The following is a 22,752-nucleotide window of genomic DNA, read 5'->3' as shown; positions in this document are numbered from 1 at the left end:
CCCATTGTTGTGTCTCTTTAAGGAAGCCCCCACAACATGGACTGATGAGGTACTAAACACCAGAGACTAGAGGTATAAATATAGGTCATTTACTGCTATAACAAATGGGAGGTTATACTTTAATAAATAGGCTTCAATCCAGCATAGCTTTATCAGCAAAGCATGTTTGATAACGATTTTATGAGAACAAACCTTGTATTTTACTTTCCTTACTGGAGGAGTATTGTATTTGTACTCTCATGCTGTGAGGTAATGACCCTTTCATTTTCTGCGTAAACCTCAAATGTATCTTTCAATCTCCTGGGAAAAAAATTAATCTCTGTTAATCCTGTTGGTAAATCTCATTCTGCTGAATGGTTCAGTGTTATTTCCTTTAGGCGGAAAAAGATCTTGCATAACAGATACGAATTCCTTGCTACAGATACGTGCATTTAAATATGTCTATCTCTGAGATCTATTGTGCTCTAGTTTCAGTTTTGAACCGAACAGAACGCACGCGAAATTATCCAGGAGTAAGTCAAAGAGCTTGCAATCGAATGGCATAGTCATGCGGTACTTCACATTGGACACACACAGGCTGATAGAAATCAACTTACAATGGCAATTAGCAATATGTGCGAACTACTGTTCTATGGGCCTGATTCAGACCCACTCACGAGCGGCTGTCCGCTCGCAAGTGGGTCGATGTTATGCACTGAGCATGCGCACGACGGAGGGAGCTCCGTCGTGCGCATGCGCCAGACGCGACGAGCGAAGGAAAGTCCTTCGCTCGTTGTGTCCGATCAAAGGGGGCGTGCTGTCAATGTTGATTGACAGCACGCCCCCTTTGGTGGGCGTGCCGGGGGCGTGCCTCCCTGACGGGGGCGTTCCCACGGGAACGCCTCCCGTCAGAAGCCGGCCCACTGACATCACTAGTGATGTCAGTGGGAGTGATTTTGGCTCTGATAGAGCCAAAATCACTCCGGAGCTTGCGGTTGAAAACCTCAACCGCAGGCTCCGGCTCGCAATTTCGATGGTCGAGACCATCGCGGCCATCAAAGAGCACGCTCGTATAGCCTGAGGGTGGTGACCCACAGCTATACGAGCGTTCAGGAGGACGCTCTATGAAAATGGAGCCCGGCCCTCATTCAGAGCGTGCGCTCTGCACAGAGAGTACGGCTCTGAATGAGGGCCTATATTCACAGGGCACTTCAGGTCTATGCCATGCAGGCGCTGTCCCATCTCTGTACACTGGACATTCCTTACAGCGAGAAGGATTAGCAGGCCCAGAGGAATGCACTCTACAACGTCCTACCGGTAGGAGGAGGAGGAGGCCACAGAATACAGTCATATTTTTCACTGCTCTTTCCTATGTTAAGGAAAGGGACAAGGTGACAGGACTGGATTTAGTTATATTGATGGCGGACAGGATGCCGGGCGTCCATATACCGACGACGGAATCCTGCCGCCTTAATACCGATCCCGATATCCCGAATGAGATCAGGATACCGGCGAGATTGGAGTAAAAGTCACATTGAGCCTGAATAGATAGAAATGGCCACTCCCTGGATGCAGGGTCAGGGATGTGGTGTGACTTGGTAGTACCGAGCGTCTTTTTGTGCGACTTTTTACAGCCAAATGCGTCTTATTCGCTAAGTGATGCACATAGGTCATACAAGAAGCTGAGTAAAATGATATGCGGCATGCCTATATTCTGTGTGCGGCTGCGGGTGTATCTGCATGCAAAATGCTACGTTACAGTGTCACAGCCGCTGATACTGCGACGTAGCGTTTGGCATGCAGATACACCCGCAGTCGCACACAGAATATAGGCATGCCGCATATCATTTTACTCAGCAGACGCTGCTTGTACGTCTGATCAGTTTGCGAATATGACACATTTGGCTGTAAAAAGTAGCAAGAAAAGACGTTCGGCGCTACTGAAACGCACGCGCATTATGTTTAACGCGACTTGTAGTGAACGGAGGTGAGGTAAAATGTATGCGGACGCACCTGTAATTTCAGAGTTGTGGGCGGATGTTGCGCAAACGGACACTATACAGCAGCAACGCAGCTTTGGACACGCTGTGCAGCTTGATAAGTAGGTTACAAGCAGTCTAGCGCTGGATGAGGAGACACACGGTGGAGCTGGTAAATTACAGGACCCTGAGCCGTTAAGTGGTGACTGATCTAAATTGTCATTTAAACAGGGAGAAAATCCGGGCATTAGAATGTTTAGCAGAATGTGCGTAAGAATGTGAAAGTTCAGGTGAACCACATACGTAATTTGTAATAGCCACTATTGTGAAGGTTTGTGACAACTTATCAATACCGCAGCAAGCTCAATGTGATGGACGCTGGCGAAATGGGATTTAAATGGATTTTATGGACATCAATTAACCTGAGGTCACACAATTTATTCTGTACCATCTATCGGCGGAATGAATCTCTTGTCCAGTATAACATACCCTGTAGCTGTACACTGAGAGCGTTCAGTCAGGAAACATTTCTACTCGTGTGAAATGAGATGTTACAGATGACAGAAATGCCTGTGTATATGTGTGCGGCGAGGATAATATGCAAAATCCATAACGTGTCATTTATATTTGAGAAATAAAGCTTTAAGAGGGGAAACATTTAAATCCACATCACCTTCATCTATAGTCCTAATGCCAATCTCACATTAGATTACATCTGATTATTGTCACTAAAATACCTTATCTGACCAAAACAAAACATCAAGAGGTAAATTTACTAAAGTGAGAGTTTTTAGACGTGGAGCTGTTGCCCATAGCAACCAATCAGATCTAGCTATTATCTTCTAGAAGGTGCTATTTAAATGTTAAGCAGAATCTGATTGGTTACTATGGGCAACATCTCCACTTCTAAAAACTCTCACTTTAGTAAATATACCCCCTAACAATCTAATGCTGGGTACACATTAGACGATCCTGGCCGACGGGACGACTGATGGAATGATACGCCGTTACACACAGAAAGATTTAGCGTGCGACCACGCGATATATCGTTCAGTGGACACATCCAGGAGCATGCCGTTGGCCGCCGGATCTTCACATCTGCGGCAGATGTGACGATGTCGCTGACGACCCGCGGGTGCGCACAATCGCAGATACTCATTGGACGATGTGCCTGATATATCATTACGATTTGAGTCAAAACGATACATCGTATGTTATATCGTCTAATGTGTACCCAGCATAAGGGGCTTGTACCAAAGTGTGCCATCAATTGGCTGTGCTTTCCAAACAGTGCCTGCATTATTTATCCATCTGCATTTTAGCACAAGCCGCACATGGTTTGTAGCAGACCACTTCTCTCCAAACTGAACATTGTGCAAAAACCATTTGCTATTATTTTCATTTATTTACCATGTATAGATACATTATTATCATTATTTATTGATACATACCTCCCAATATTTTAAAATACTACCCCGGGACACCGTACTAGCGCCAAAGGCGCACATATGCTGGAGGGCATGGACTCGTGTCCACTGAAATGGGACGGTTGGGAGACATGATCTATATAGTGCAGCAAAATATTCAGCGCTGCACAGATAATATTTGTCTACTGAGCACCTGGGCGAAACCCACAGAAACACAAGGAGAACATACAAACTCCATACAGATAGGCCCGTGTGAGGCAGCAAAGCTAAGCATTGTGCCACCATGCTGCATTTCTGCGTCTCCCAAGCCTGGTGCCATTTTGGTTTTTGAGGATGATTACTATGTGCTCTGGATGCATCTAAATGCCAAATTTACACTTATACATATAATAAAATGTGTGTTTAAACGTCTATGGCGGCTTCTTAGTGGCTAAGATACACTCATTATGTCGACAATGTCACTGTTGGCAGTGCTATATAAGCACCACCATGTCGACAAGGTTAAACTGCTACATAAAGCATTTTAATGGTGTCGGCAGTTATACTTGAAGTAGCATTTTAACCTTGTCAACATTGTGATGCCGGCAAAGTGTTGCCGAAAGTGACATTGTCGACAATGACAACATGTTGTATGTGTTCCTTGTGTGGCTACATTCAGTGATCAACTGTACATGTGCGAATTGACCATTCTTGCCAAGAGAACCATATCTGGACCTAAAACAATCGGTGTGTCTTTTTGCCGGTTTTTACAAAACTGCCCCTTGATATATTACACTGTTAATCTGGGTCAAAGGTCACAAACTGGTATTGCGTTTGGAGATCTGTCGGTTAGAAAAAGATGCGGCTTCACGTGTGGTTTTAAGATATTAGAATGTACCTACAAAAAGAGGCATTATAAATCGCAGGGCCTGAGAGGGGCGCAGGGGCGACATTTACGCAATTGAGCGATATTTTGCTACTGCGCATGCGCGAAAAGCCTCAAAGACCAATGTGACCGATGCCGTTCGCAACTGCGTACGGCATCGTTAACACTTGAGAAGGGGTTTGTTTGCGATCCCTGGGCGTTTCAGGGTGGAGACTGGGAGGACTTAAACTGATGGCAAAAAAGAATCCGTTATATAGGCGTGTTATGTGAGTGTCCGGGGCGTGTCTGGGAGTGTCCTGGGCGTGTCTGGGAGTGTCAGGGGCGTGTCTTGGAGCGATGCTGCGTTACTAATCACAAATACAATGCTTCAGAGGCCATGTTTAGTTGGATTAGAGGAGATTAGCCAGAGTAGACCCTAGGCTACTGCAACTATCGATGGTTTGACCGATGTTACATCGATGTTGGAGTGTTTTCAATCTCTATCACAAATACAGAGACCACACAGCCTGGGAGTGGGGGTCTCACCACTCATACACTCCATCACACCATTTAGCACAATAGGGAAGGTTGAGATTAGCATTTGCATGTTCCCGCAACCTCTATTGCAAGAGCGTCTGTTAGCGCGGCAGTATTACCCACCATCTCTGAAGCAGACCCACAGTTTGGAAATAAACAAACTTTGATGCACCCTCCCCCTTAAGTAAAAGCAGAGTTGCAGCATGACGGAGCGTGAAAAATAGTGTAAAAGATTGATTTTACGTGCATGCCCAAAAAAAGCCTGCTCATTTACACTTCAGTATTTCAGTTGCATAAATATACATAAATATAATAAGTCCTCTCTTTCCGAATAGCTAGAAAAAAAGCAAAGGCGCAGAATCTGCCAGTCCCTGGGTTTCCCATCTGCATGGGTTGCATGTGAAATGAGCTATAATTAAAGTTAATTTTTAATTAGTGGCCTGCCAGCTGCATGCTGTCTCCTGAAACCGAAAAACACACTTGTCTTATGTCTCTTTATATTTTACTGCTTAAAGACTCACCAAGTTTATTACTACCAAGGATCCCATTAAAAGGAAGGAGTGCCAGGTTTGTTATTTAAATATGCTTTCATTCTACATATAGAGGCCTATTTATTAATATGGCACCTACAACGGCAATGACAGTAATTTTCATTACGGCTGTTTATTAATATAGTGCTAAAAATTACTTTTCACTGTGGTTTAAGAATATTATATAGTGTTCTATGCAAGAGAAGGGAGTCAGTTGTTGCTCTATAGACCCGTTGTACGTAGAATTTAAAGCCCCAGTTTCAGCCTCCTAGAATGGTAATAATCGTGCCACTATTTGTAGCACCTCAAGACTTACTAGGTTCCCCTAAGACATATTCATATTCACCGGTGATATTGGAGTTATCTCCAGCAGGAAATCCCTTCATATAGAACAAAGTGAAAAGACGTCCTATTGCTGACCAACAATACCGACTAGCAATAAATCTCTTTATGTCGTAGCATAAAGACTATGGAGCATTTCCATCATTTCCTCAAAATACATAGCTAAAGGCCCCTGGGCCCTGGTATAAAACCTGATCTGGTTCCCTCCAGCCACACTGAAGGCTGTTTAGTAGCCATTAGCTCTGAATTCTTGATGGAAAGTCATCACTCCTGATTTAGGAAGCCTTCTATGACTGTTTCCATGGTTGCAAAGACATGGTAGGAGCATAGCAGGCCTGCACCAGATAGCATACTGGGGTGGCGGTGGGATCCCTAAGGGCCTTGATCCGGCTGCTCACTCTATCACTGGTTCCTCCTTGCTTTGCCACTGTTTGGAGCCCTTTAATAAATGATTATGGATGAATGTAACATTAGAACCCCAGGCAGCTTGTAGATCACAGAGACAGACCCCTGCGCCCCACAGTTATATTCTTACCTGGGATCCCCACCAGGCAGCTCGCAAGCGGAGCTCAGTAATACCTCTTTTCCACCAAAAACCCTGGTACGACCTGGGTTTTTAGACATGGTTCCAACCCAGGTCAGACACCGTTTACACAGCACCATCGATCTGGGTTAATCTCAGGTCAGCCCCGTTCACACTGAACCTGGGTCTGCCCTGCTAAACTTGTGAGGTCATAAAAGTGGGAGGTGACTGCTCCACAACCACCAATTAGCTAATTTTCTGCATGACTCAGGTCGGATAACCCGGGTTGCGCCGTTTACACTGCACCATTACCCAGGTCCATCCTGGGTCTGACCCTGGTAGCTAACTGGGTTGGATTGCAGGGTCACTTGACCCGGGTTATTTTTCAGGGACCCTTTACTCTGAGCTGAGACCCGGGTAGACCCAGCTAAAACCCAGGTTTTTGCTCTGGTGTAAAAGGGGTATAAATGGTACATAGCCATATGGAAAGAAGGTCAGGACACATACAGTCACAATGCCAAACCACATACAGCTACACGGCGGAGCAGCCCAGTGTGTAAGACCTCACGCGTGTATTTCTCAGCTCTCCGGGCCCGGCTTTGTGCGTTCTCCCGGCAGACTGCAGTAATTACAAGCAGAGATTTTGGACACAACATTAAAACCAAAGAAGAGAAACTGAAACAAGTCCAAAACCAGATTCCAGGAAAACTTTTCCAAATAAAAACTCATTTCTGTGCGCCCCTCCCACACTCCTGTGCAATTATACAGTAAATTATTACCTTACAGACTGACCAGCTGCTTTCACTTAGTTCTTTAGTTTTGTTTGACGAATATTTATAGAATTTTTTTTGCACAGTAGAAGCTTTTTTTTTGTTTAAAAGGACAAAAGACTGAGAATGATTTACTTTAAACAACTTATTACAGCTGGTCAGTGAATCTTTAATTGCTGGTAGTTTGGACAGCTAGCTATTGTGGCCGGCGTTGCAGGGGGAAGGGGTCACGTGCTGCTGTCCTTTATATCAACACAGTGCTGGGGGCATCAGACAGCAACTGAGATCTGTTGGCAGAAGGGGGTGTTGCTGCCCTCTACAGCCATATAATGGTGGTGGAGATTAGATGCTGTGACCGGGTGTCAGGCAGTCAGTGAGAGCTGTGATAGAAGGGGGGAGGAGCACTGGTGGTGAAGAGATGCTGTGACTGGGCGTCAGGCAGTCAGTGAGAGCTGTGATAGAAGGGGGAGGAGCACTGGTGGCGAAGAAATGCTGTGACCGGGCGTCAGGCAGTCAGTGAGAGCTGTGATAGAAGGGGGGAGGAGCACTGGTGGTGAAGAGATTATGTGACCGGGCGTCAGGCAGTCAGTGAGAGCTGTGATAGAAGGGGGAAGGAGCACTTGTGGTGAAGAGATGCTGTGACCGGGCGTCAGACAGTCAGTGAGAGCTGTGATAGAAGGGGGGAGGAGCACTGGTGGTGAAGAGATGCTGTGACCGGGCGTCAGGCAGTCAGTGAGAGCTGTGATAGAGGGGGGCTTCCTCCAGCTCTCATTGCACTTGGGCTACTCAGACAGATTAGCTAATTATAAAAATAGAAACACACTTGTCCCTGTCCCATCAGATCTTACCATCTGTGGTCTATGTACTAAGCGTTGGAGGGTGATAAAGTGGATGGAGGTAAAGTACCAACCAATCACGCTCCTAACTGTTATTTTTAAAACACAGCCTGTAAAATTAAAGTTAGGAGCTGATTGGTTAGGTACTTTATCTCCATCCACTTTATCGCTCTCCATGGCTGTGTTTGAAAAGTGACAGTTAGGAGCTGATTGGTTGGTACATAGACCCCTTAATTCCCTGCCGCTCATACATACTAAGGTCCATTTGAAATGTGGGAGAGAACAAAAGCACCAAGAGGGAATCACACAAACATCTGAAGACCATACAAACTTCACACATAAAGGACCCTCGGTGATATGTAACCCATGATCACAGCACCTCGAGGGCAGCAATACTGACCACTGTGCCACCAACTGATCAGACTATTTGCAGCGCTTTTTTTTGCAACTTGTACTCAAAGGCACCAGCGCACATTTTTTTTTTCTGTAAACAGTAATTTCATAAAAATATTTTATTAAAGCATACAAAAACGAACACTGCCGGTGTTATAGAGGTAAAACCAGGTTCCGACCTGTGCTCAGTGTCCCGGGTTGGAGCCGGGTAACCTGACCAAATGACCTTCAAAAGGTAATTTAGGCGAGTGTTGAGGGTAAAGTGAGGGTAAAGGGGGTTGCCGAGTGTTACTTTGTCAGACATAGCTGATACATACAGTTTTCATCATGCAAATACATTCAAGATGGCACTCTTTGGAAATGTGGGAATTTCCTGTATGGTCCTTAGAGTTTCTTATGGGAATTTATCTGATTATAGTACATCGTTCTAGTTTAATTCCTGTGTAGTTTAAGACTTTATTTGTGGTAGAATATATTCCTTTGTACCTCCAGCTAACAAGCTGACATAACATTTTTGTTTTGCAGCCAAACTTTATATGGCCACCAGATGGGATATCCACTTTTCTAACTAAATAAGATGTGTATATATAGATTTACTACAGCATCTAAAAAGTTGAGGTGATAACCATAGCAACCAATCAGATGATAGCTAACTTTAATCTAGTACACTCTAGAAAAGGATAACTACAGTAGTTCCTGACTGGTTGCTATGGGCAAAACCTCAACTTTTTGTCTATAAAAGCTTTATTAAATCTAAATCTACCCCAAAACTCTAAAGGCCGATATAAAGCTATAGTATTCCTAAATGTGGCAACCACTGTCTTTCTCAACTTATTGCACTACCCACGCCCTCTTTCCTGACTAGAAAAAGAGACCCAATAATTTTTCCATTTCTTCTTCCCGTTTCCCTCAAATTCACCCTAAGGGGTATATTTACTGAAGAGCAGGTTTATAGAAGTGGAGATGTTGCCCATAGCAACCAATCAGATTCTACTTAACATTTATCTAGCACCTTCTAGAAGATAATAGCTGTAATTTGGTTGCTATGGGCAACATCTCCACTTCTAAAAACCCTCACTTTAGTAAATATACCCATAAGTAGCGTGTTTTAAGAGAGTATGTGGCAGATGTACTCTAGTGGCACTATAGCACCAAAATGGCAGTCCCTGAAAGTCCTGCAGTGCATCGGCCTAGTGCTCTTTTCCAGCCCCACTGCACATGCGCAAGATCTCACAAACATCGCAAGATCTCGTGCACACCTGGACTCCCACAGAAGCCGCTGCAGGTCAGTACACAATAACGGCAGCTATGGTTTTCCATTGCCATACAATAGTACGGCAACGGCGAAATAGTTAGATGTTTGCAGATACCGTAGACCAGGCCTGGCCAGCCTGTGGTTCTTCAGCTGTTGTGAAACTACAAGTCCCAGCATGCCCTGCCAGAGTTTTGCTATTAGGGAATGTTAAAACTGTTGCAGGGCATGCTGGGATGTGTAGTTTCACAGCTTCCAAAAGGTTGGCCAGACCTGCCATAGAGAAAAATGATTTCCTCCACGTTATCTGCTTTTACACATACTGAAGATCCATGTAAGTGACAAATAGCGCTGGTCATAGCATATTTTATACCACCTCTTCTTACATCTCCCCCTATGTGAACAATACTTATCGTTTCTTCAAATATTTTTCAATACATGTAACTGTCCATTTCTCTGTATATCTTATAAAGCCGAATGTATTAAATATATTGAAGATGGAAAACCTACAGATGTGTCCACATAGATCTAGCCTCCTTGCGCGATGAACAGCTCTTCTAGTGGCTCCGTGGCGTGACTCAGTAGCGCCCAGCATCTTTTCTCCTAACAATGCGTCTTATTCGCACAGCGATGCAAATTGGACGCACAAGCAGCTTCTATTGATTAAACATTGCGTGTCTGCAAACTAAATGCTACGTTACAGTGGCACAGCCTCTGGCACTGTGACGTAGCATTTCACATGCAGATACACCCGCACTTGCACACAGAACATAGGCATGCCGCATATCATTTTAATCAGCAGAAGCTGCTTGTGCCTCCTATTCACATCACTGTGCGAAGAAGACGCATTTGAAGGTAAAAAGTTGCACGAAAAGATGCTCTGCGCTACCGAGTCACAGAGCACTCACACTCACGACTTGTAGCGCACGGAGGATAGATGTATGTGGATACATCTGTAATAACCTTTCTGTAGCCTTAAAATATATTTAAAAAAACAAAACACTAAAGGGTATTGTGCCTGCACACAGTGACTGAAGACACATGCCGAAGTCTTGTAGAGTGATAAAGTGGAGAGTGGTAATGTGCCAACCAATCAGCTCCTAACTGTCATTTTTCAAACACTCTAATGTGACAGTTAGGAGCTGACTGGTTGGTACTTTATCACACTCCACTTTATAACTCTACAAGGCTTAGTACGTCTCCCCCCTTTCTTGTGATTTGTGGATACAACCTTTAAATTCATTAGGAACTGGTGACTTCTACACTATTTTTCATATAATTATATTTTGAAAATACTATATTAGATTATACGCTTACACAGTTGCTATAAGAACGGGTACCTCAAGTTTGTTTATTTTGTTTTTTTTTATAATTCTGCATTTTTTTAAATTTTATAATAGAATGTTTTATGTGTCCCCAAATTCCTTCTCTTCTCAGCTCCATTAATATCACCCTGCGATTTACATACGTTCTGTCTGGGATCTTAGAGAAACTATCCCCTAATTCGGCGGAGACGGCTGTTTTGAGAAGGCGTTCTCCGTCACGTTACTATTTTCTAGCAAACTGATCGCATGAGAATTGTCTCAGACCATTAAATGTCTGCCTCTACCAATGGTGCTTGTACATATTGATATCCCATTATGCCGTCTTACACCAAATTAGTCTCAAATCAGAGCAAGTATGTGCCCCAAAATACTGCCGATCCCGAATCGTTAGCAAAACAACACGAGGTATGAAGAGACTAAATCAATCATACCTGTGAGTTGTTTATAAAATAGAACTTCCACTGTGTTGGTGGTATACAAATCTAGGACTGTAATAATAACAGATGAGTAACACCTGGATGGTGAATAAGCCATTTTGGCAATGCTGATGTTTACATGAAAACAGTGTGCAGCATTGCAGTGACAGGAATAATGTCACCAGGAGAGTGGCAGCTCCATGGTGTATAATGTCACCAGGAGAGTGGCAGTGTCATGATGTATAATGTCGCCAGGAGAATGGCAGTGTCATGGTGTATAATGTCACAAGGAGAGTGGCAGTGACATGGAGGAGATAACGGTAGACCCGGTCAAGGCTTTGAGACACAACTAAATACTAGACTTGATCGGAAACATATACCTGCAGCCGAATTAATCTGTGCTTTTTATCAAGGTGCCAATACTCACATTAACGTTGATACAAGGGGATGTGGTCATAATACCGACCGCAGGGATTCCGGCGCTCAGAATGCCAGCGCTAGAATCCCGACACCTGTCAGAATCCCGGCGCCGGCATCCCGAAGGTAAGTAGCGGGGTTAGGGGGAGGATTAGCGTTAGGAGTTAGGCACTAGGGGGAGGGTTAGGGATAGGCACTAAGGGGGGAGGGTTAGGGTGCGGGGAGGGGGAGGTTAGGTTTTGGCACTAGGAGGGAGATTAGGTTTAGGCACCAGGAAGGGGTAGGGAGAGGGGGTTAGGGGTAGGGAGAGGGGTCGGGTTAGGATACCGACTGACAGGTCCCGGTATCCTAACCCTGTCGGGATGCTGGTGTCGGGATTCTGACCGCCGGGATCCCGAGCGCAGGCATCCTGTACCCAACCCGATATAAGATTTAAAGTATCTTTTATACCCTGGACAAGTCCTCAGATGTTTTCATTCTTCATTATTAAAATGACTTCACTGATTTCTTTCCATTTCTGGAATTAAACTAATTAAAACGTATACCAAACAAAAGGTGCCAGTACTACGTACCGCTGAGGACCATCAGAAATAAGGATTCTGTATTTAATAATAAACTTGCCATAAAACAATAAATTTTCCTTGTACACTGAATCATATGGGAAGGAAACTTGCAGGTTTGCACAGGATTATGTTTATGACCATGCTTGGGTTTGTTAAACTAGTTGCTACAAAAGCACAAATGCTTATTTGTCATGAGCAAATCTATTATTATTATAAGTAGTAGAATTATTATTATAAGTAGTAGAATTATTATTATTATTATTAGTAGTAGTAGTAGTAGTAGAATTATTATTATTATTATTATTATAATTATTATAATAATAATAATATGATAATTGAGGCTACGGGGTTATACTGTATGTCGGCAGGATTTATAGGCATAAGAGCAGAGAAGCAAGCTGCAGCTGTCACTTGTCCTTGTCTAGTTCACAAACAATGTCAAGCGTGCAGTATGCAGGGTATGGTAAGTGAAGGAGAGATGCTTTGGGTTCTATTAAGCTATGGAGAGAGATAAAGTGATCGGAGATAAAGTACCAACCAATCAGCTCCTGTCACTCTACAGGCTGTGTTTGAAAAATGACAGCTAGGAGCTGATTGGTTGGTACTTTATCTCCATCCATCACTCCCCAAGGCTTAGTACATAGACCTTTTATCCAGTTTCAGCATTGCTATTCCTCCTCCACAGTTGCTGGCTACACTGAGGAGGAAGCCGGGATCTCTGCCCGATGTCACACACAATCTGTGCTCATGGCACAACATCAATCCACGTATTAACGTTCACCCATTCCAGGTCCAGATTAACAATGGGGCGGATGGGACCACAGCTCCAGGCCTCCACATAAAAATAGGCCTATCATCACGATGGTAAGAGGATGATCATCCTTAAATCAGAAGTACTAAAATTGTATTTCTATTTTTTTTTTCACAAAGGGCGGGATGTACTAAGCATCACATCAGTGATGCGGTACAACCCCCCTGACTTCGGGTACATACCGCGGTTCATTACCGCAGTATGTTCCAAGAATATCGCAAAGGACAGCTCTCCCGATAAGCGATGTCCTTTGCGATGGCCCCAGACAGAGTGACTTCTGGGTTCAACACCAAGTAGTCCCTCTGGCGCCCTTCTGCGCATGTGCAGAAGGACGCAGGCCTCAGGGGGTGATGGGAGAGCGTCCCGATAAGAAGCCCATAGGCTTCTATTGGGTAATGCCATCCATGAAGGTGGCTTTACCCATCGGGACAAAGCACCGGAAAGCATGGCATTCCTGTGCTTAGTACATTTGCGGAATGCAGTAAGTCCCCCAAAACATAATTTTCGGGGGTTTTACTGCATTTCCGCCATTAGTACATTCCAGCCAAAATCAAACAACTTTTCTGCAACATTGGGGCTGGTAGTCTAGGGGATTTACACGCCCACATGGCCCTGGCCACACCCACATGACACTGGCCACACCCACACAGCACTGGTCACAGCTCCTTTGCTTCTCAAAATAGGCCCTAGCCCATGTGACCATAGCCCACATGACCCTAGCCCACACTTAATCCGGCCCTGCCCTGTCCCTACACATCATGGAAACAGTCTTTTAATGAGTTGGGCGAATATTCATGACCACGTAGCCCAGTATTTCCCAACCTCGGTCCTCAAGGCACACTAACAGTCCAGGTTTTAGTTATAGACATGCTTGAGCACAGATGGTTAAATCTAAATAACTGAGGTACTAATTAAGACACCTGTGCTCAAGTATGGCTATCCTTAAACCTTGACTGTTAGTGTGCCTTGAGGACCGTGGTTGGGAACCCCTGATGTAGCCTATCGATTCACAAAGGATCAGTGAGGCTGTGTCTGTACTGTGGTAGGAACTGAGGGCCTGATTCAGAGCCGCTCATAAGCGGCCGCTCGTTCACTCCGAGCGATGTTCGCACATCTGCGCATGCGTATGGGTCGGAATGCGCATGCGCCAACCAGTCATTGCGGTCGGAAATCGTGTGTTCGCAAAATAGCGAGTGCCTGCTAATTTGAGTGACAGAATGAGGCGTTTGTGGGTGGTAACAGGAGAAGGTGCTTGAAAACGGGGAGTGGAGATCCAAACGCAGGCGTGCCAAACGGTCAAAATGGGCGTTTTAAGGGTGTGCATAATTAACAAAGCAGCGTCATCGACCACATCACTTGGTTGTCTCTTAGCCTGAACTGTTCGCATGATTGCGGTAGGAAAATCCAACCACAAGCACTGCGAGCAGTTCAGACGCCTTTCGATGTACTCGATTAATCTAATAAATAGCGGAGATGACGTAGGATGCGAGCGACCAGGAGGCGTCTTTACAAAATAGCGAGCGCATGTTTCGTTCGCTCGCTCGCTCAGACATAGAGGCGTCAACAGACCGCAAAGAGCGAGCGCTCAATTTAAATGGCCGGCCCCTTTTTCTGAACGAGCGAGCGCAAATAGCGTCCGGCTCTGAATCAGGCCCTGAGTTTAAGTAGTTCCTAAAAAGAAAGCAGGTAACAGGTGGGGTCAAAAACGGATGAAAATAAAGGGGGTGAGATAATACATTTAGAATAAAAAAAAATTACAAAAAATTAAATTAGAAGAAAATGAATTAGTCCCCTGTCCAGCAATGGTTTGTAATTACAGGTACTAATACTGTATTTGTATTTAGAAAAACAATGTGCAGTAAAAGTAGTAAGTCTGCATCTCTTACGTGATAGAGTATAATACCTTTAACAAAGTAGTTCAATTTTAAAATTGAATGATTAAACGCAGCTCCCAAACAGACACAGTACTGACATATCCGTATTAGTCACCCCACGTGACCCACCTTAATGGTGGATTTACATTTCCAGCAAATCTGCAGTACTCCCCTCCAGGCAGCAGCTTATCAAAGCTCATGTCTGATAGATCAATAGCTAATGGATATCATTCAGTTGCGCCATGTACAACAAGCCTAATCTTTACTGCTCATTAGCCTGACAAAACATTTAGGGGTAAATTAATCCCTTTAGAGGCACAGATAGACCCCGTGGCGTGCTGGTGTACGCAGCGAAAGCGCTAGCCATGTATTAGGTGCTATTTTCTTTCAAGAAAACCTGATTTCAGTGTTGTGTTCCCTAATAACTGCAGACCATTGTAATTTAGGCAATGTCATGTGACTGGCAATTTTAGGATTACAGATAATGTCTTTAAGCCACTTCATTTGAACGGTATTGAATGAAATGCAAAACGAGGGGAACTGTACCTTTCCTGGTGGTTTCCTGAGCTCTCCTCCTCGCATGTCCATGGATGGTGGCACTTGGTAGATGTCTTGTGATGGGGTCATTGATGGTGGGACCTGATAGATGTCCTGCCCTGTTCCAGCAGAAGGTGGAACCTGATAAACATCCTGAGACTGAGGAGGGCTGATGGAGCCTACTGGGACCTGGTAGACCTCTTGTGGTTGATTCATGGATGGGGGAACCTGATATATGTCTTGAACTTGACTTTTGAACTGGTTTTGGTACAAGGTAGATTGTTTAGAAGGGGTTGTTTGACTTGGGTGCTGTGGACCCTGAGGGCTCTGGTAAAGTGACTGTTGTCCTTTAGGTGGGGCCGGGACCAAGTAAACATTGTCTGCACTGTGGTTCTGGAAGGAAGGATGCACAGCCGGGTACTGATTGGTGGAGAGGACATTGTAGACACCTTGGTTGTTATAAGGCAATGGAGTTTGGGGTGGCTGCTGTTGGGACTGTTGCTGAGGTTTCTGTTGGACCTGGTCATTACCGCCTCCTTGTTTCTTGTCATACATTCCCACCAGAATCTTCAGCCGGTTTCCGGGGACAATCCCCTGCCTCCCATGTAGAGAGCAGAGCCACCAGCCTTCTAGACCTTGAGTGTTACATTCCAGCACCGTCATGATATCCCCCTTTCGAAAGGACAACTCGTCCGGAGACTCTGCCACATTGTCGTACAGAGCTTTGGCCAGTACATTCTGCAGGATACACAGAGAGAGGAAAATCAATGAATAATATAAAAGCATTGGGGAAAACAAAATGAGAACTTGTTATGGACGTCCGTGTAGGTCACACAAGCTCCCCATCAACCTATGCTACGCTAGGCCTGTATATCGGTACCAAATTACAATTCAAGTGTTATTATTATAATTATGGGGCATCAATTGTTAGTAAAAAATTGTAAACTAGTAATATTTTTTACTATATCTCTATAGCTACACATATATATATATATATATATATATATATATATATACATACACACACACACGTGTTGAGCATGAATGAATATGTTGGCAAAATAAATACTTGAAATGGATTCAAAGCTTACAATGGGAATATAACGTGTGAAATATTAATAGTCTGCTGATCTCATAGAGGAATGTGAGACATCCTGCAGCAGAGACTCAGAGGTCATAGTGCCCAGTCAAGTTCAAAGCTACTAGTGCTAATCTCTCAGTTTGCTGGGGCGGAGGGGAAATCTTCCCAACAACCATAAGAGACACCAGTGAACAAACCACCACATTCCACGCACCAATCACAGTTCTGTCTGCCAATGATGCTCACATAGACAGGTGACACAGAGACCAATCACAACAAGAGCTGACAAGTAAACTCTCTACTAGCCTACGTAATACTAGTGCCGGGTACACTACTAGACGATGTGCCGTTTGTTCCTGTGGATCGGACGACATATCGGATACATCATCTAGTGTGTACCCATGATATGCACACTCGCTAGCGACATCCCATCTCGGCAAAGCTGCAGGACCGACGGGGGATGTCGCCAACAATGCCATGCTGCACAATGCAACATGACACGTAGCCCCCCACCCCCGTCATAGCCAACATCGGCAAGTGTGTATGCACTTGCCGCATGCAGGTTCCCGTCGCCTGCAATGACATGCTGGGTACACATCGTGTAGTGTGTACCCAGCTTTAGGGGAAGAATTATCAAACCTTACAAGTGGAGGTGTGGCTTATAGCACCCAATCATACTGTAGCTACTTATCTAGTACATGCTATAAAATGAGATCTAGTATCTGATTTGCAGCTATAGGAAACACCTCCACTTGTACTTTTTAGGTTTGATAAATCTTCACTTATGGGTTGCTAAGATAGTTGTTAAATACTAAGAGGTCAATTCAATTAGCCGTGTGGGGTGCGAGTTACCGTGGAAACTCTGCCAACGGCACCACAACTTGCCTCCATTGCGGTTCGATATCGCACTTGTGTATTTGCGTACTCAGCCTTACGGCGCTGCAAACAAAAATCTGCGATTCCGGAGGTACAGTAGGCGAGGCATATAGTCGCATTTACTCGCACTGCGAGGGAACTACTGCACAGTGTATGTTACGGGGTCCATACATATGCGACTGATTGCCGTAATTCCCAGGTCCCCTGACACATGGGTCTGGGTATCCGGGGAAATCTAACATGTTTGATTTTCCCAATTCCAACCAAACATTGATTAGGATCTGCAAATCAGGGAATTTTAACATGCAGAATTTCCCCAATGAATCGCCGATCATCGATGCCCACTGATCATCAAGCCAAAGCTGGTTTTGATCACCGATCAGCAGATTGGCGTTGTGGGATCAGGGAATTGCGGAGCTGGTGTATGGGCCCCTTTAGCCCTTTGCTTCTTTTTGAATTATCCAAGTTGGGAATAATATAGAGGTGACCTCAATTCAAAAACCCACTGACTCCAGTACTATACATAAAGTATGCAAGAAGCAATGAGATGCTGTAACCTTTAGCAGGGAAGCTAGACTGCTAAAAACTGGTATCTGATTAGTTGCTATGGGCTACACCAAACAATTACTGTTTAAGGCACATTATTAAATATACCCACAAAATACAGCAATTTTTCATGCAGAATTGGTGCATCATTAAATGGCGTACACATAATTAGTTTTTAAACGATCCTGGCATGTACACTGGTATACGTGCATACATACCCAGCCTACCACATTGGTTATGCTGGGCATCCACTAGCCAGATTGGACATATATCTGACAGATAATTGTGTAGTGTATGCCCAGCATTACATCATACATGCCTACCCTCCCGGTTTTCGCAGGAGGCTCCCGATTTTTCGGGTAACCCCTCGCACCCACGGAAGGTTAGGCATTTCTCCCGCATTCACTAGGAAGTGGGCAGAATGAGAATACCCGCCGCAATCGCGGGTCTCCGTGAAGGGGGCGGGGATTAAGACGTGACTCTGCATGAATAACAGCATTTGGCCCCGCCCTTATGTAAATTTTGCCCAATCGCAGCAATTTTACCCTGAGGGGGTGGGGCCTAATTATGCAAATCGACAGGCCCCGCCCTCGTCGGCCCCCTGCTGCTTCTTTTACGGGCTTCTCCCGGGAAGAGATTATTAAAGGTAGGCAAGTATGCATTACATACATTGTAGGCTCATTGAATAAGCTCATTCTTTTTCCATGCAGTGTGGAGCACACATATGTGGCCTAAAACCAAACATGAGGGTCTGTTTAAGGTTTACAGGTTAGTATTTATTACACGGCTAACTGCTTATATACATACCACACGCATGTTATTGGTGCTATAAATACAGCTGAGCCCGTCAGCTATGTCACCTGTCCACTGATCTGTTAAACATTAACATTTCTCAGTAATGTTTGGTCAATGCCGAGTTTTACCGTAACTGCTCGGTTGCTGTTTCTCTCACTTCTGAGAGGTGTTTGAGTCAGTTAAGTTGTTAGAGATCAATATGGCCGTCTCCTCAAAGTATAACATAAATTGAATAAAAAAACAAATATGCAGGTTTTTCTTTGCACCACCATCTCGTATTGTTGTAGAACTGTAGCTGTAAGTGTAATGCTGAGATAGTACCTGACAATCTCAAATAGAGCTACACCCAGGTCTTTAAAATATGAAATACGGCAGTGGTTCTCAAATAACGGTCCTCAGGACCCCACACAGGTCACGTTTTCCAGGTCACCCAGCGGGTGCTCAGGTGTACTCATTACTCACTGACAAGTTTTAAAAGATCCACAGGTGGAGCTAATTATTTCACTTGCGATTCTGTGAGGAGATCTAGAAAACATGCACTGTTTGGGAGTTTGAGAGCCTGTGAAACAAGGATTCAACCAGGTTGTTGTGTGCAGTGGCGTAACTAGGGGGAGGTCGGGCAGGGTACGTGCCCTGGGGCCGGCGGCGCGGGGGGGCGCCGCCGGCCACGGTCCGGCCCGCCATAGTTAGCCACCAGTGTAGCGCCGACCGAAATGAGTGCGGTCAGCGCTACACATTTACACAGGACCGGCGCTAGGCTTCCAGCGCCGGTCCTGTGCTGCACACCCGAGCCCGTTCCCTCCCCCTGAGCGCTTGCCCAATAGCGCCAGGAGGCGGGCTCAGGCTGTGCATAACACACGCATCGCCGCCAGCGCTGGCGGCGATGCGTGTGTTAAACAGCAGCCAATGAGAGTCAGAGAGACTCTCATTGACTGCTGCAGCACTCACTGCAAGAGCCGGACTTCCGTCCGGCTCCTGCAGTGGGTAATGGGACAGACGTCATGACGTCTGTCCCATTATGCTGGGCACGTCAGCCCGGGAGCGGCGTCGCGGACTGGAGGAGCAGCAGCAGCGTGGATTCAGGTAAGTTTTTATATATATATTTTTAAAAACCTGTCAGCACTACTGGGGGCACAACGGGGGTGGCTACCACTGGGGGAACCTCTACTGGGGTGGGGGCACAACGGGGGGGCTACTACGGGGGGCACCATTATTAGGAGGACCTCTACTGGGGGAGGCTATTACTGGGGGCACCATTATTAGGAGGACCTCTACTGGGGGGGGCTATTACTGGGGGCACCATTATTGGGAGGACCTCTACTGGGGGGGGTTATTACAGGGGGCACTTAATCGGGAGGGGGAACCTCAACTGGGGACCACTACTTGGGTGGGGGGAACTGCTACTGGGGGCATTATAAAAGGGGTCTACTACTAGGGGCACTGCACTGGGGGGACCACAACTGGGGGCAATAACAGGAAGGACCACTACAGGGACCACTGGATAGGGGGGGTCACTACTGGGTGCCTTCATCAGGGGGACCACTACTGGGGGCACTGCATGGGAGGGGGGGGGGGACTACTGCTGGGGGCACTATATAAGGGGCTTACTGCTAGGGGCACTGCGGGGACCACTACAGGGGGCACTAGATAGGGGGGATCACTACTGGGTGCCTGCATAAGGGGGACCACTACAGGGAAACCTGCATGGGGGGGACTACTGCTGGGGGCACTATATAAAGGGCACTGCATAGGGGGGGGGGACTACTACTGGGGGCACTATATAAAGGGCACTGCATAAGGGGATACCACTACTGGGTGCACTGCATTGTGGGGACTGCTACTGGGGGCACTGCATAAGGGGGAACACTACATAGGGCACTGCATTTGGGGGGACCACTACTGGGGGTCATTTTTAAGTGACCACGCCCATTTTTTTCCGCACATATCGGGGTGGTGGTGGTGGGGGGCTCCCTTTTCAAATTTGCCCTGGACTCCAAATACCCTAGTTACGCCACTGGTTGTGTGCAAAACACAGAAACATTGCGCCTATAATGATCTTTTCTACAAAGCACGGCGACAGAAGCCATCTTTGCGCTAGATTTACTAAACGGCAGCAAGCCATCGAGTCTCTGTGGATTCGCTCATGAAATTTAAAACGACGATAATATTAAATGAAAGACATACCTGGTTTTGTATTTTATAATATTGCTGCTTTAAATTCTGGGGTCAAACCTGCCACATTGTAAATCTAGGCCCTTGTCTTCACGTTGTCAGCAGGCTACTGTCACCTACCACTGATTTTCATTTATTTTAAACAAATTTAAGTGACTCTACGTAGTGCTGACAGGTCTACACACCTCAAGCTCTTCACAATCGGTGTACCGTAAAAGTGCTGTCACTGTAGCCAACCAGTGATGCATGCTAACAAAAGCACAAAAATCTGGCCGGAGAGTTGTTTATTAAACTATCTTTATTATATGTAGTAAAATAAGATGCAAAAGGTGTATATTTTGCTGTTACTTGACAGTACCTTTAATTCACAGTACATATGAATTATTGTGGCATAAATAGCAGTTAATCAAGTTGTAATTTTATCCCTGATTGTGAGGTAACCTCACTGCTAAGAGGATGGTAATGACAGAACGGATGGCGTAAGTCTGGAAACTGGGACAGTGCCACTAAACAGCTGGGTACAACTTACATCTTAGCAGCCTCGTGATTTGTGTAAATTACCCCGCAGGGGGCAGCGCTATGATCACAGCGAATTGCATAATCACGGTCCCGCCAGGATCCACGAGGGTTGCCCAATTTCCCGGGAATCAAGGAGAACTCCCCCAAATTCACGAGTCTCTCAGGATTAGGGTAACATAGGCAAATATGATTTCAAAGCTTAAAAAATATATCAGAAAAAAAATGTATAGATAAACTCTGCACTATGGAGGCAGCCATTTTGCGGGCAGGACCAATACTCATGAGAATTCATGGGGAGATGTATTTAGCCTCCGAAAAAGTGGAGGTTTCCCATAGCAACCAATCAGCTTTTAGCACATTTATCAAGTACATTTTCTAAAACGATAAAAAGACGGATTGATAAATCTCATCTGAGGCGCATTTCCGCCGACCAGCGGCCATCGATGATTGGCGATCCGTCTGGGAATTTCTGCTTGTTAAAAATCCCCAATTTGATATTTCCGACCCCGTTGGCAGAACAGGGAATTGCCCTAATCCATCGTAGATGTAGTCATTTACTTCACTAGCAAATAGTGACTTCACTGAGGGATGAGGCAAGAGTCCTACTCAATGCCTACACAGTGAAGCCATCCATGTTGGAGACTGGGCCAAAATCTATGAGATTGCAGTCTATCAATTTAGTGATAATTAGTTATAGTGATATGAATTACAGTGTACCTATGGTCTTCACTCGTCAGAGGAAGCCATTTTGTGGGCTGAATTATACCAATATGCTGGAAATAGGACTGTTACCTATGAGGGAATATATATTGTCAGAATATAATTGTCCCTTTTTTTGTGAGCAATATATCCTTCTTAAGGCCCGCATACATCAGCAATTGATTGCAGCAATCGTGCAATTTGCAATCGATTGTGTATAAAAATCTTTCCCTTTTTCAATCGATTGTGGTAATTCTGCAATCGATTGAAAAAGGAAAATATTTTTATACATAATCGATTGCAAATTGCACGATTGCTGCAATCAATTGCTGATTTATGGGGGTCTTAAGCTGTAGATTTTTATCTGATATTGCTAAATATGATGGGTTAATTAGAGCATGTAAACCAATGAGGATCTCACTCCATTATGTCTGCTGAGCTAATCCTTCCTGTGTATGACTGTGGGATGTCAGGCAGGCTCACAGCTGGATCCGTGCACAACTCAATTCCACGAATAACTCCCACTTCTGTACATATGGAGTCGGCTGCTGGCCTGTGTGTGTAGTCAAACAATGGAGGCCTGCATACGCTGGCTTCCTTATACTGTAGAGAGTCCGGAAGAGCATGAATGGTTGGTTTATTGAATTAAGCATGCTGTTCCTTCCATATGAAGACCACAAACACTCTTGTGTTATGGGAGCAAGAATCT

The 22,752-nt window shown here is 45.1% G+C and overlaps 1 protein-coding gene across 1 annotated transcript in view; it reads right to left on the bottom strand.

Annotated features, from left to right (window-relative positions):
• Positions 1–22,752, bottom strand: part of BCAR1 (BCAR1 scaffold protein, Cas family member) — a 134,219-nt gene that overhangs the window by 67,212 nt on the left and 44,255 nt on the right. Inside the window, exon 2 of the mRNA XM_088458349.1 lies at positions 15,365–16,093. Within this exon, the coding sequence (XP_088314475.1) occupies positions 15,365–16,093 (729 nt within the window). The remainder of the gene's footprint in view (positions 1–15,364; positions 16,094–22,752) is intronic.

The sequence above is a fragment of the Taudactylus pleione genome, unplaced genomic scaffold (genome assembly GCF_031769625.1).
Source record: "Taudactylus pleione unplaced genomic scaffold, aTauple2 ptg000828l, whole genome shotgun sequence".
Classification (NCBI taxonomy): Eukaryota; Metazoa; Chordata; class Amphibia; order Anura; family Myobatrachidae; genus Taudactylus; species Taudactylus pleione.
The sequence above is the reverse complement of the archived record's forward strand: the minus strand, read 5'-3'. Positions and strand labels throughout refer to the sequence as shown.